General features: G+C 45.6%; 1 protein-coding gene and 1 long non-coding RNA gene across 12 annotated transcripts in view; both read left to right on the top strand.

The window, feature by feature from the left end:
• LOC127007252 (regulating synaptic membrane exocytosis protein 2-like) overlaps positions 1 to 3499 on the top strand; it is a 157241-nt gene extending 153742 nt beyond the window's left edge. For 4 of the 8 annotated variants that reach the window (XM_050877986.1, XM_050877984.1, XM_050877987.1 and 1 more), the window contains 2 exons: positions 2069 to 2182; positions 2486 to 3499. In XM_050877986.1, the coding sequence (XP_050733943.1) occupies positions 2069 to 2182; positions 2486 to 2802 (431 nt within the window). In that variant the 3' untranslated portion in view covers positions 2803 to 3499. Of the gene's footprint in view, positions 1 to 1264; positions 1284 to 2068; positions 2183 to 2485 lie in introns of all 8 variants that reach the window. The other 4 variants (XR_007760131.1, XR_007760129.1, XR_007760132.1 and 1 more) reach the window with 2 other exon arrangements.
• A 7983-nt stretch (positions 3500 to 11482) lies between these two features.
• Positions 11483 to 13525, top strand: LOC127007254 (uncharacterized). 4 transcript variants are annotated; one of them, XR_007760134.1, is made up of 5 exons: positions 11483 to 11497; positions 11927 to 12010; positions 12160 to 12240; positions 12367 to 12473; positions 13197 to 13525. It is a non-coding gene; the product is annotated as an uncharacterized LOC127007254 (long non-coding RNA). The 4 variants fall into 4 exon arrangements; XR_007760136.1 differs by having other exon boundaries at positions 11927 to 12005; XR_007760133.1 differs by lacking the exon at positions 11483 to 11497 and adding an exon at positions 11786 to 11800.
• Positions 13526 to 13557: the final 32 nt, after the last annotated feature.

A 13557-nucleotide genomic window follows, 5' to 3' on the forward strand; every position in this document is an offset into this window, starting at 1 on the left:
GAAGGGGGGTGAAGAGGTCTGGGATGGAGGGGGGGGAGGGGAGAAGTCAGCGTACAAAGCCGCACTGTACTCTTTTAAGCCAAGCACGCGCGGGGCTCTGCTGATTCTGAGTTTCCCGATTATTAGTGTGTTTGTGTTTGTGTGTGGCGGCGGAGAGCAGGCAACGCTGTATATAATGAATGAAGCGGGAGTGTTGCGTGAAGTTGAGTTGCGGTTGAGTTGCTGCTTGCGTTTTGTGTTTGTCTGGCCTGTCCTAAGCTTGGGATCGCTAGTGATAGTAAGGTGATAATGATAACAGTGATAACGATGGTAATGGTGTTGAACTAATGAGTTAATGATTATAATGAGCATTTGCCGGGTGAGTTCAAGGCGCAGTGTGGCGAGGCGGTGAACGAACAGAAGAAAAGAGCAAAAAAACACAGGGAAGTAAAATTATGATTCGTAACTTTATGAACTAATATGAGATTCGAAGACGGTGATACGTGTGTGTGTGTGTGTGTGTGTGTGTGTGTGTGTGTGGCCACCTATTGGTTTGTCTGTGTCCTCGCCTCGCCACCACCCTCATCGCCGCCGCCGCCGCCTCAGTTGCCGTTGCTTCCCCTCTTTCGGTGTTAGGTTAGCGAGACAGTAATGGCCACCGCCGAAAGTAAATAGCCACGTTCTACTATACTTGTCCCGTTGATGATAGAAGCATTTTCTCTGGCACCTGTAAAGTCTAACGAGCTTCACTGCACCTCTTAGTGTTTGAGTACAAGAAGCCGCGCGAGGGAGACCTGCTCTGTGCCTTCCCCCAGCTGACCTGCCGCGCGCCACACCTGTTCTCCACCTTCGCCATCATTTTGGAGTCTTGTTGCTCTCAAATGGATGGTAAAGGTGTGAGCTTCTTTTTCTTTTTGGCCTAACCCTGAATGGTGGTAATTTATCAAAGTGGCGTCTATTTTTTTTACATTTTTACTTTCCCCATTTCGAGAACTTCATTGAATTCCTTAAAACCTGCCGAATTGGAGAGAATTAGTGATGGAAAGTGAATGTAGTCAGTCAAGTAAAAATATATGTTCCGGGAAACTTGGCTCTGCTCCCCTCCCCCCTTTCCCCCCTAATATCCCACACACACACAAGAGCCGGCCTCCCCGCTGGCCCAGTATTGTTTTATATCTATCGGTAGTCTGCACTGCACTGTAAATTAAGCTTAGTATTAAACATATTTTGACATTCTGAATTGCCGCTCTACATTTACCAATTTGTCACGTTGTCTCGTCTTCAGCTCCCAAATGAACTGAAAGGTAAAGTTCTTGTCCTGCTCCTTAGTGTTGCCCGGACCTTAGTCGAACCAAGCTTTACTAACAACTTTTTAGCCAACTTTACTACGTAGTGCCTCCAGCTTGCCTCGCCTCGCCGCCTCCTGCTGTAGTCTGCTCCTGTAATCTCTTGGTGTTGCCTGTGTCTTTTCCGGCGAACCTGGGCATTGTTTTCAAGCACGTGACTACCAGATTTTTAGGGTTTAGTCACTCTTAGCAATAGTTGAGCCCCTACACACTAGCTGGATGTGGTGACGGGTGAGGTGGAGCCCTTCCCTCCCTCCTCCTCAGCCCACACACCCGCCCACACCCGCCCAGTTCCCGTATGGACCGTGTATAGCCGGCATGTCGTGTGTGCTATAATCCGGAGTCCTATGTACTGTGTGTGTCCTCCGTGTTCTCTAGTGTAGCTCCTTTCACCATAGAAAAAATAAAAGTCCATGGCCTACACAGCTCTTGTCACAGAAGCCCTGAACGACTCTAGCTAGACCTTAGGAACCACAGTGCCATGTGTCTGCAAAACAGTCATAGAGGACACTTAAAGACCTTCATCTATGCATCCCCAACGCTCCTCACTCCCGCCCTTCCCTTCCTCTCTCCCTTCGTTGTCTGTCCGCCCTTCCCCTCCTCCCCCCTCGATGTCTATCCACCCTTCTCCCGCCCCACAAACGTTTTCCTTAGGTAAATTATAGACCGAAGCACACACCCCTCCCCTTCCCCCGCCTCACGCTTCCCCTCCCTCACGTTCTCCCTACCTGCCCCCCTCACAGATGACTTCACGCTCGGGGAGATCCACCTGGCGCTCACGCTGACCAAGGGCCAATTGGAAGTCGAGGTCAGGCACGCGCGGGGGCTCCCCTCGGCCGCATCGGGGCAGGAACCAGGCAAGTCACTCTCCCGTTCTCCCTCCTTGCTTCTTTCCTTCATTGTTCCTTCCTTGCTTCATGTCTAAGTTCTGTTGGTGCGTCATATCTTTACAATAGATGCAGGCCAGTGTGACTGTGTCCATTGACTATGTCCTTAAAAACACATTAAATATTATTAAGCAGAAATAGAAACAAAAAGTCGTAGTGTTCATAGTCTATTGGCCATGATGCTGGTACCTCCCCCCATCATACAGGCACAACACAACAACACAACACAAAACAAGACAAACACCCTACCCTAACCTTGACCCTCCCCAACAGACACCTACGTGAAGACCTATCTGAAGGACGGTGATCGCCGCATAAACAAGCGTAAGACTCGGGTCACGCGCCACTCCCGAGAGCCCGAATACAACCAGACCCTCCGCTACGCCGCTAGCGACGCCCTCGGCCGCTCGCTGCTCGTGATGGTGTGGGAGCGGCAGCGGGGCTTTGAGCACAACATCGGCATGGGGGTGGCTGAGGTCAACCTGTCCAAGCTGGAGGGAGGCCAGAAGACGCTGGGTGGGTGGTACCGCCTCCTGCCCGTCAGTAGCGTGGTCAGGGTAGACTCGGACTCCGGGGACAGCGTGCGCTAAGGACGGAACGCCTTGACCGCACCCACACCCACGACCCTTCTGCTTTCCCACCTCCACCTCGTTCGCCTCCTCAGTCCGCCGGAAGGAAGGAAGGAAGGAAGGAAGGAAGGATGGTGGTGATTGCGTGACTTCAGGGACGCCGTGCGCTAAGAAGGGAACGCCTTGACCACGCCCACAGAAACGCCCCTTCTTCTTCCGCCTCTCCACCTTCTCTTCCGCTCCCAAGTCACTTCGGGAGGACGGAGGGCGGGTGGTGACTGGGCGACCCCTCGTCACACACACACACCTCTACGACCACCGCCTCAAGGAGCAAACACCCTCGACGACCTACTAGTGTCTCATGATGTATATAGTGACAGGATAAGGCTGTTCACCTCTCATAACTACTACAATTACTACTACTACTACTACTACTACTACTACTACTACTACTACTCAAGACTATCAGCAGATTATGAAAGCGGCGATGGGTAACTCTAACAGAAGCACATTAATCAAGCCCCAGGTGACACGGTAGTGCAGGTAACTTCCTTCCTCCTCCTCCTCCTCCTTAATTAATGACCCTGCGAGCCACACCTGGAAGGATCTGTTCGGTGCTAGTTATGATTCACCAAAAAATATGAAAAACAAAACAAAACAAAAGGGCGATACCTGTTTACCTGTGCTATGATTCAGAAGTTATGACTCTTTCTTTCTATTATCTTTCTATCTATCTTTCACTCTGTATCTGCCTGGCTGTCTCGCCCCTTCGGTTGCCTTCCAGCCCCAGACTACTGAAGGTCTGGTCGGATGCACAAAAAGCCCGTCTCTTCCTGACCGAGGCGAGCGCTAGGTGTGTGTGTGTGTGTGTGTGTGTGTGTGTGTGTGTGTGTGTGTGTGTGTGTGTGTGTGTGTGTTTTGATGAGAACTAATTTTGCCGGGAGTAAGTGTTTGTCGACCGTGTTTATGTATATAATTAATCTTTTCGTCATTATTATATATACGTATAGACACATTAATCTGTTTCTCCGCGTCGACGATCTGTGTATATTTACCTTATCTATTTACCTATATAGCTATCTCGGTATTAATATCTATTGAGCTCCGTCTTTCTATCCACCTATCTATCGCTCACGCCATGGATCCATCTATCTATTATGCGTGTTTTTATGATCTATTTAGGCGATGTTTCTTCAACTTGACAATCACGAGTTACATTGATTTTAAATAGAGGAGAACATGTACGCTTCTTTATGTGTGTGTGTGTGTGTGTGTGTGTGTGTGTGTGTGTGTGTGTGTGTGTGTGTGTGTGTGTGCATTCCTGGCCACAATTTACCAGTTTATGCTGTCATTTTTTTTTTTTTTTATCTGCCACCTAAAGTCAAGGGAAGATAATATTGTTGTGAATATATTTGATGTTGGATTCATTTATTCATTTCTCTTATTTTATTGGCAGTTTAGATTTAGGAGAAATTTCTGCTTTGTATTTACTTTTGCAGGATATATTTTTCTGATCATCATCATCATCATTGTCATCATTGTCATGGTCATCATTATTATTATTATCATTGTCATCATCATTGTCATCATCATCATTGTCATTGTCATCATCATTGTCATCATCATTATTGTCATTGTCATCATTATTATTATTATTATCATTGTCATCATCATTATTGTCATTGTCATCATTATTATTATCATTGTCATCATCATTGTCATCATCATCATTGTCATTGTCATCATTATTATTATCATTGTCATCGTCATCATCATTATCTTCATCATTGTCATCATTGTCATCATCATTGTCATTGTCATTGTCATCATTATTATTATCATTGTCATCATCATTGTCATTGTCATCATTATTATTATTATCATTGTCATCATCATTGTCATCATTGTCATTGTCATCATTATTATTATCATTGCCATCATCATTGTCATCATCATCATTGTCATTGTCATCATCATCATTGTCATCATCATCATTGTCATTGTCATTATTATTATTATCATTGTCATCATCATTGTCATTGTCATCATCATCATCATCATCATCATTGTCGTCATCATCATCATCATCATCATCATCATCTTCATTGTCATCATCATTATCATTGTCGTCATCATCATCATCATCTTCATTGTCATCATCATTATCATTGTCGTCATCATCATCATCATCATTATCATCGTTGTCATTATAATCATCTGCACAATTATTACCACCATTCACCTCATTACTTATCATCATCGTCATTCATTCATTCATCATCATCATCAATCATTCATTCATCATCATTATCATTTATTGCTATTTATTATGGTTATCCTCATCAATGGTCATTATTATCGTGGCATCATCATTATCACAACCCCCACTACCATCAGCACCACCACTACCACCTCTAACATCACTACCACAACCACCACCGACAGTACAGCCATCACCACCCTCAGCATCATCACCTTCACCATCATCACCATCATCATTATCATCATCATCATAGCAACGTGAATATCTGACGTCTGTGTATTTCTTTTCTTTCCTGTTTCCTGTTATTGCCTTGCCATGCTCCTGTCTGGCCCTGACTCTGAGACGGCTTCAGGGCGAAGGCGGAGTGAGGGAAAGCTGGGGGCATGTCGGGGCGAGGGAGGGCGTGGAGGGACGGGTGGAGGCGGGTGGAAGGCATGGTGGGTAAGAGCAGGAGAGGTAGGAGTTGGGCGGGGCGGAGCGGGTATCCAGAGCTCGGTGTTTGCACATGGCTGCCATGGAGAGATTTTTTGCACCCACCTCTGTTATTCGAGAGAGAGAGAGAGAGAGAGAGATTGTGTGGTTCATGAATGGGTGGATTGGCAGACGAACAGACAAACAGACGAACAGACAGATAAACAAAACCAGCCAGGGAGAGATACTATACAGACAGACAGATAAACATAACGATGGTGTGTGTGTGTCTGTGTGTGTGTGTGTGTGTGTGTGTGTGTATTAGGCTACATAGGACACACACACACACACACACACACACACACACACAAGCTTCATCATCGGCTTTAACTTGATTGAAGGCGCCTCGTAAGACTTCCTCCTCCAGGGATTTCGATACAGATACGAGAGGCAAGCTGCTCCTCCACGCCTCGCCCTTGACTCGCCCTTCGTCCTCCTTCTCTTCCTCCTCCTCCACTCCTCGCCCTCGTCCTTGCCCCTGCCCCTCATCTTCATCCCCATCCTCTTCCACTCCATGCATCAGTAATTAACCTTCCCCTCATCTTTTTCCCTTGTGCTCCTTTTTCTTCCTTCCTCGTATCCTTTACCATTCCATCATCAAAGTGGGTAGAGAAGCAAGAGTGTCATCGATGTCTCAATTATTTGTTTTTATTGGTATTATTATTGTTGATGCCCCTGTTTTTATTTCTTATGATCATTGTTATTATCATTTACTCGTATATTTGTAGGGGTTTGCATATTTTACACTTATATGTCAGCCTACGTTGCCATTTGAATATTATCTGTCTCCGTTTATCTATTTCTATATATATTATTTTCGCCTTTCAGTGCTCGCTCGTTCAGTGGAAGCGTGGAATGATTTCATATTTTATTTGGTCTGCAGGTGTTTTTTATTTTTTTATTCGTATAGTAAACAGCAGTAAATTGTTCGCCTCGATGCTGCTGGAGTGTTTGCAATAGTGTGCGTGCGTGTGTGTGTGCGTGTGTGTGTGTGTGTGTGTGTGTGTGTGTGTGTGTGTGTGTGTGTGTGTTCTTTGCAGGGCCTTTTCATTAATATTTATCGCAAAAAAAAAATATTCATCCAGTGTTTGCTTTCTCTTTCCACGGCTCGGTAATTGTTCCCTTCCGGTCCATTGTGTTGTCTGTGTTGCTGTTTTTGCATTTTAATTTTCAGATTTCTTTTGAGCATAATTTTCAGGTATGATATATATATTTTGTTTTTCTATTTCTGTCTTGAATTAGCGTATGTTGCGCGTAATACCTTCTGCTTTTCTTTTTTAGCTCTGGAATTTATTGAGGAAATACTTTTTTTCTGTATTCATTTTTTTTTTTTATGATGGAGAGTATGCCTGCGTTCGTATGTGCGTGCTTGTCCGTATCCTAGTGTGTGTGTGTGTGTGTGTGTGTGTGTGTGTGTGTGTGTGTGTGTGTGTGTGTGTGTGTGTGTGTGTGTGTGTGTCTACCACTAGCTTCGGTCATACAACACACCCTCGGATGTACATAATAATGATACATATTGTAACATACTCGTGGTGGTGTAGGCAGTGTTACCTTGTCGTAGTGATGTATGTGAACGATGTGTGTTCGTAAGTTCGTGCGTGAACCTGCTGTCGGAAGCTGTGTTCAGTGGGGAACCTCGACGGAAAAAATAAACCTCTCTTCAGCAGTGACCAACCTCCCCTTCCCTCCTCCTCCCCTCCCCCTTCCTCTCCTCTTCTCTCCCTCGCTCCTCTCCTCTCACGTTATGCCATCTCTCCTCTCCTCCCACACTCATTCATACCATAAGATATTTCTCCCCCAGTCCTGTCTTTTAGCAGTTTTTTTTTCCTCCACTCCTCTCCTTTCCTCTCCTCTCCCTCGCTCCTTCCTTGCATAATTTAAAGTCCCGCATCATAAATTACTTTACAAATTAAAGCAAATAGGTATTGACGGTCAGGTAAACCAATGGATCGCGAATTGGTTGAGCATCAGACAAGAAAGAGTAGTGATTGACGGATTTAACTCAGAGTGGGCGCCGGTCACTAGTGGCGTCCCTCAGGGCTCGGTTCTTGGCCCAGTGCTCTTCATTATTTACATCAACGACGTGGATGTTGGACTCAATAACCGCATTAGTAAATTTGCAGACGACACAAAGATTGGTAACTCGGTTTTCACTGACGAAGACAGGCAAAGCCTCCAAGAGGATTTGCACAAAATTTCAGCTTGGTCGGATAGATGGGAGATGCCCTTTAACGTAGACAAGTGCCAGGTCCTTCAAGTTGGAACGAGGAATAAGAAGTTTGATTACGAAATGCGCGGCGTTAAAAACAAAAAGCGTTCAATGCGTCAAGGACTTGGGGGTCAAAATAGCGTCAAACCTCAAATTCTCACAGCAATGCATCGATGCAGCAAATAAAGCGAACAGAATGTTGGGCTTCATTAAAAGAAACTTTTATTTAAGAATAAAGATGTACTCCCGCTCTACAACAGTTTAGTCAGACCCCACTTGGAATATGCGGTACAGTTTTGGTCTCCCCACCATGCAAGGATATTGCTAAAATTAGAGGTGTTCAGCGTCGGGCAACGAAAATGATCCCTTCCGCAACAAATCCTACGAAAAGGCTTTCTACCCTTAACATGTTCTCTCTTGAGAAACGCCTCCGGAAAACTGATCGAATGTTTTAAATACTTAATGGTTTCACGAATGTAGACAGATCAACATTGTTTATGATCGATGACACTTGCACGAGAAGAAACAATGGCGTAAAACTCCGTGAACAAGTAAATTCAGACTGCACCAAATTTTTCTTCACCAACGTTGTAGTGCGAGAATGGAATAAGCTCCCACCATCAGTGGTCCAGTGTAACACGATTGACTCCTTCAAAAATAAGCTCGACCGTCACTTCCTTCAACTTAATATCAACTAGAGTAGAAATGCAACGTTTTGGAGTCTTCTGATTAATGTAAAATCACTTATGTTTAAGGACAGACCACCAAGTCTGGACCATGGGGTCTGTGTGGTCTGATTTTCTATGTAAATCCTAATCCTCCCTTTCAGTGTTTTATCCCTTCGCCTCTCCTTTTTTCTCCTTTCTCTTCTCATCTCCTGTACTTCCTCATCCCATAATACATATCCCTTCCCAACCCCTCCCTTGTTTCTTTTTCCATCTCTCCTTTTCTCTTCTCACATATTCTTCGTTCTTGGTAGCTCGTTGTTATGGTATTTATTATCCCTCTCCTTCCCTTAATTTTCTTATTAGTGTTGTAATTCTTTTTTACCATCATTTGTCATTTCCTAATCGATTTTGTTATTTTTCCTATTTTCTTTTCTCTTATAGACGTATTCTTCTCTTCTCCATCAATCCAACTCCTCCCAATCCTTTTCCCTTTTCCTTATTGATTATTTCTTTCCCCCGCCTCCCCTACTCCCGCCCAGACTTGCATCAAACTATGCACTCCGATTCCACAAGCATGAATACACAGGCTCCAGGTCTCTTCTTCCACAGTCGAAACTCAAAGATCGAAAGGAAATACCAGTCGGCACGGCTAGCGCTCCCCCAGCCACGCTTTGCATAATCCAATCCTTCCTCCCTCGTTATTTTATTGTTTCCCGATCTGAGTCTCGCCTGAAGGCCACTCAGTGAAAACTGAGAGACCTGCTTTGAATCACTCGTCACTGTTAGTAGGCGCCACGAGTCCTTTTCCTTCTCGCCTTTCTGTTCCGTCCCTCCCGCCTATAGAATGTCTGCTTCCTGCCCTTCCTCCCTCCGTCCTCCGCTTAGCCCTGGACTGGTATCTCCTCGCGGCCTCAGAATGTCGATATCGAACAAGTGATTCTCTGTACACACTAGATATTTAGGCAGATTTTATTGCGTGTCGTTTTGTCAACCGAGTCCGTATAGCATTATTACTTTCCGGTGTATACGCCATCACGTTCTTTCCTCTTGGGTATAACCGAGATATTCATGTTGGCGGCGGGACACGCGACCTCCCGCCCGTCACTCGTTATCATCTACCACCTGTTGCCTTCAAGTTGTCTTTCTACCAGGTTTGTCACGTTGCTGTTGACTTTTGTCTGTCACTTTACGGTGTTACAACTTTATAAAGGATCTCCTTTTACCACAACGACGCAGTCTCTCCTCGCGTGAGTGACGGCAGCCTCAAGTCTTGCTTTGCTGGAGTCTTCATCCTCTCATTCACTTGACGGTCCACACGATCCAGCTTCCTGGCACTCATTTGGCCCTTGGCTCGTCCTGCTTGTGACGGGCCACCTAAACTGCCACTAAATTGATAAGGGGGGTGGGGGAGGAATTGGAGGTCAGGGAGTGCAATCTTGCATCATCCTATTAGCCATTGCTTTCAACTGAATTCCTTTGTGCTGCTGGGCACCAGGTCGCGGGCGAAGGACGGACAGACCGACCTGTTTGTTCCATCCCAGACGCGTCACTTGGCTCTAACTCGGCCGATCCCTTCCACACAGACTTGAGGGTGACCTGACCGATGATGCGTCATCTTTTTAATATACATGTTGTCTTTTTCATATTGTAAACATCCTCATTTCAGTGACCTTTTTTTTGTCTGTTGTTTGCCTTCTCATGTCCTAGTCTAGGGTACCACTTATAGCTCTGATCTGCGAGGAGAGAATTAGGAGCAAGGGCGGCAGCCGCCGCCACTCCTGAGCTCGTCGCCTCCCTCTCGGGCGATGAAAAGAACAGCCTATGTGCAGCTTTAGGTTAGACCATTTGTATATTGTTGCTGGGTGAGAGAGGCTGCCCAAGTGCACCGGTAGGGGGACGCCGCCCAGTCTGTCCAAGCGGCGCCAGGCAGTGTGCGTGCACGACCCCCGAGGTTCTTCCTTTAGCCAGTATTTCTCTCAGCGGCCCCGCGTGTTCAGAAGTCCCACCTGCGTTGGGTCCGGCAAGCACGAGGCCTTAAATTGACTGTTTCATAACCAGCGAACGTTGCATCAGTCAGGCGGACACTCCCGGGCACCGTCTCGGCCCCGTGTGTCAGGCCTCATTTCACCTCACCGTGAGTTGGTCGGCCAGCTGGAGGACGTGGAAGGTCAAACTGGCAGTGTTTAGTTTCCTTCGTCACCTGGGCGGCCTCGGCACCACCTCTGTATTGATCGTGATGTGATACTTGCCTCAGATGCTGTTATAAATATATATAAGTCTCCCTTCTGATTATTGTTCAGTGTTGGTTAGCCGGATTGTACATGTTGGTGTGCGTCTCACTGTTGGCCCACTGATCTGACACATGTTTCAATAAAAGGAAAAGTTTGATATGCTGGTGTTTATCAATTACAATAACTATGAATCTAGAGAGTGTGGAGTAAGGAGTTTAGTGATAGATGAAGGTCTTTGGAGTGACAGGAGTTGAACTACACACAGTTTCATTCTCTCAATCCACACGTTTAGTTTAGTCGGCGTTTATCACGTCACTAACTAACAGCTCGTGTGCCCACCTCGCCTCGGTTGCCCGTAATATATTCGCATTGTTTGCTGTTTTTTTCTCATATTTCCATTCGCTTAGGAGCTATCAAATAAAGATCAGCAAACCGTTACGTCACACGAGTCACATCCAAGTCAACAAGTGAGTAATGAAACCAGATTCAATTATGGTAAAGGCGCGTCATATTCTGAGTCGATTCGAATGAGGCTTGAATAAAGAAGCTCCGTAACGGGAACAACGGACCGTAAAGACGCGCTCATCCCTCGTTCATGAGCTGCGGACAAATTATCATCTCATTCTATCGTCGTCCTCGGTGGTCCGCTTTCCAGGCCACAAAGACTTTCTCAAGCCGCGTTTCTCTTGCAGATGTGTTTGGCGTGTGGCTTGTTACATAAGGAGGAAGGGTCAGAGTATAGTTCAGAATGTGTGTTGTTAAAGACGCATAGAAAGGGTCAGAGTATGGTTGAGCGGTGGACAAAGTACCATCAAGTTCATTGCATCGTGTCCTCTGTGTCTTCTGGCCAGGTTGTAAAGGAGCTCAGAACGAGGTAATGGGTGCTGTGGCTCATTAAAGACACATAAAAAGGCAAGATAAGAGGCGATTGTCATTCTGAATATGCAGTTTGTATATATACGTGGCTGTATGAGGGAGCTGCTTTTGAGGTGAAATGGTGGATGTTTCTTCAAACTTTTTCAGCATTCCGACAACCTAAGCCACAAGTCGAAAAAAAACATGTTAGTTAATTGCTCGTTACTAAACTGATAGTTCAATCTGTCTTAGTTTTTTAGAGAGTTGCCTTTGGGATGTGTGAGAAGAAACATCGGGGATCTCCTTGTACTATATACTAAAGGTAATTTCGTGGAAGAAGCTGTTGTATAAATCAGAGCAGGCTACAAAAAATGGTAATAAAAAGATATGCCAGTGAGATGAAAGGAAACTAATATCTCGTAAAGATTTTCTTATACTCTGGGGTAAGGTTGATGACACTGAGGTGGGAGTTGGCAGCACCTGAGCTCGCACCTGCGCGGCTCAGTCACGGTGGAGGCGCCACGGAGGTAAGGTGCGTCGTGTTTCAAACACGACGCAAACACGGTGTTTGTCTTCTCTATACAACTCCTGTAGCCGTATTTTTCAGCTGAGTAACTTTGCATGCATTATTTTTTTGTATCTCTTTAGTTGTCTGTCCTCTGATGTGTTGTGGTATTGCAGGTTTTTGTCGGCATGAACTCTTCGTGGGGAGGATACGAGGCCCTGTCCTGCTCGAATGATTATACGACTGTTCAAACCACGGTACGAGACTCGCGGTGTCTTTCCTTTTTTACCCTTGCGTTGTCTTTTTTAGTTGAGTAATTTTGCATGTAGTATCTTTTTTTGTATTTTAGCTATGTGTCCTCTGATATGTCGTAATACTCCCAGGTTTTCGTCGACACCAGCTCTTCGTAGGGAGGATACAAGGCCCTGCCCTGTCCGAGATGGTTCAGCGGTTGTTCCAGCATCCCGAGACTCGCCGCCACGAAAGAAAGGTGTGTACTGCTTCTATTACCTACTATTACCCTTCTAGTCGTTTCATCAGTTGGGTAACTTTGCGTATGTTATCTCTTTTGTATCGTTTAGCTATGTGTCCTCCGATTTGATGCATATTTTTCCATGCTATCGGAACACGAGTTTAGGATTTTCAGTGGATCTCGTTAAAGGATGGTGTGGACTGTGGAGGTCGAGTACGTAGTAGATTGTGGGGGGATGAGGTTGCGGTGATCGAGAAGTAGGTTGTGGGGTTGACGTGGCGGTGTTGGTGGTTAGGGAGTAGGTTGAGGCGTAAAGGAGGTTTTGGGGCTGAATAACCTTTATGAAGGGGGAAGGTGGGAAGGAGGTAGTATAGAATAAAAAGGAAGTTGGGGGTGGTTAGGAAGAAGGTTAGAGGTTGGTGAGTTTGTACCGGTCAAGGTCAAAGCCTCCGTGGTCCAGTGTTTAGCATGGCTTTTCAACTTCGTTCCCACCTCCATAGCTGTGGTCAAACCATGGATTTTAGATTTTCATGTGCCTAGAACAATGATTACTGTACAATCTTTTGGATCTTTTTGTTTTTACTTTTCGGCCTATGGCGCCAGTAGGCTTTCTTGTTGGGGTCTGATTGTCGGCTTCCCTTGAGTTCACCCAGTAGGGAGGTTACAGATACATAAAGAACATGATAAGAATAAGGACGGGCATCTTTTAAACATATTTCTTTACCTGGTTTATCTCAACAGATTGGTGGCAGTGGAGATGACAGAATTCTTGGGCAGGGCAGCATGACGAGACCAAGAATCCGCTCAGCAAGAGAGGAAAGCCGTCGTCAGATGTTACGTACCCGATGACGCAAGCAAAGGAGGCTGCGGTTGTGTGCAGCACGTCTCCACTCTCTCACCATACCCACAACCACAACCTCCCATCCCCCTTGTCAGGTAGTTCACTATACTTGTAACTTAAAATAATGCTGTATTGGCATATTCACTAATTTTCCAGAACTGGCACAAAATGTTGAAAAGATTATTGCTTAGGGCAGAAATAAAAAGCCCAAATGGTCTAAAAAGTTGCCCAATTTTCCAGAACTGGAACAAAATGCTGAAA

Source organism: Eriocheir sinensis, chromosome 35 (assembly GCF_024679095.1).
Source record: "Eriocheir sinensis breed Jianghai 21 chromosome 35, ASM2467909v1, whole genome shotgun sequence".
In the NCBI taxonomy this organism is placed as follows: Eukaryota; Metazoa; Arthropoda; class Malacostraca; order Decapoda; family Varunidae; genus Eriocheir; species Eriocheir sinensis.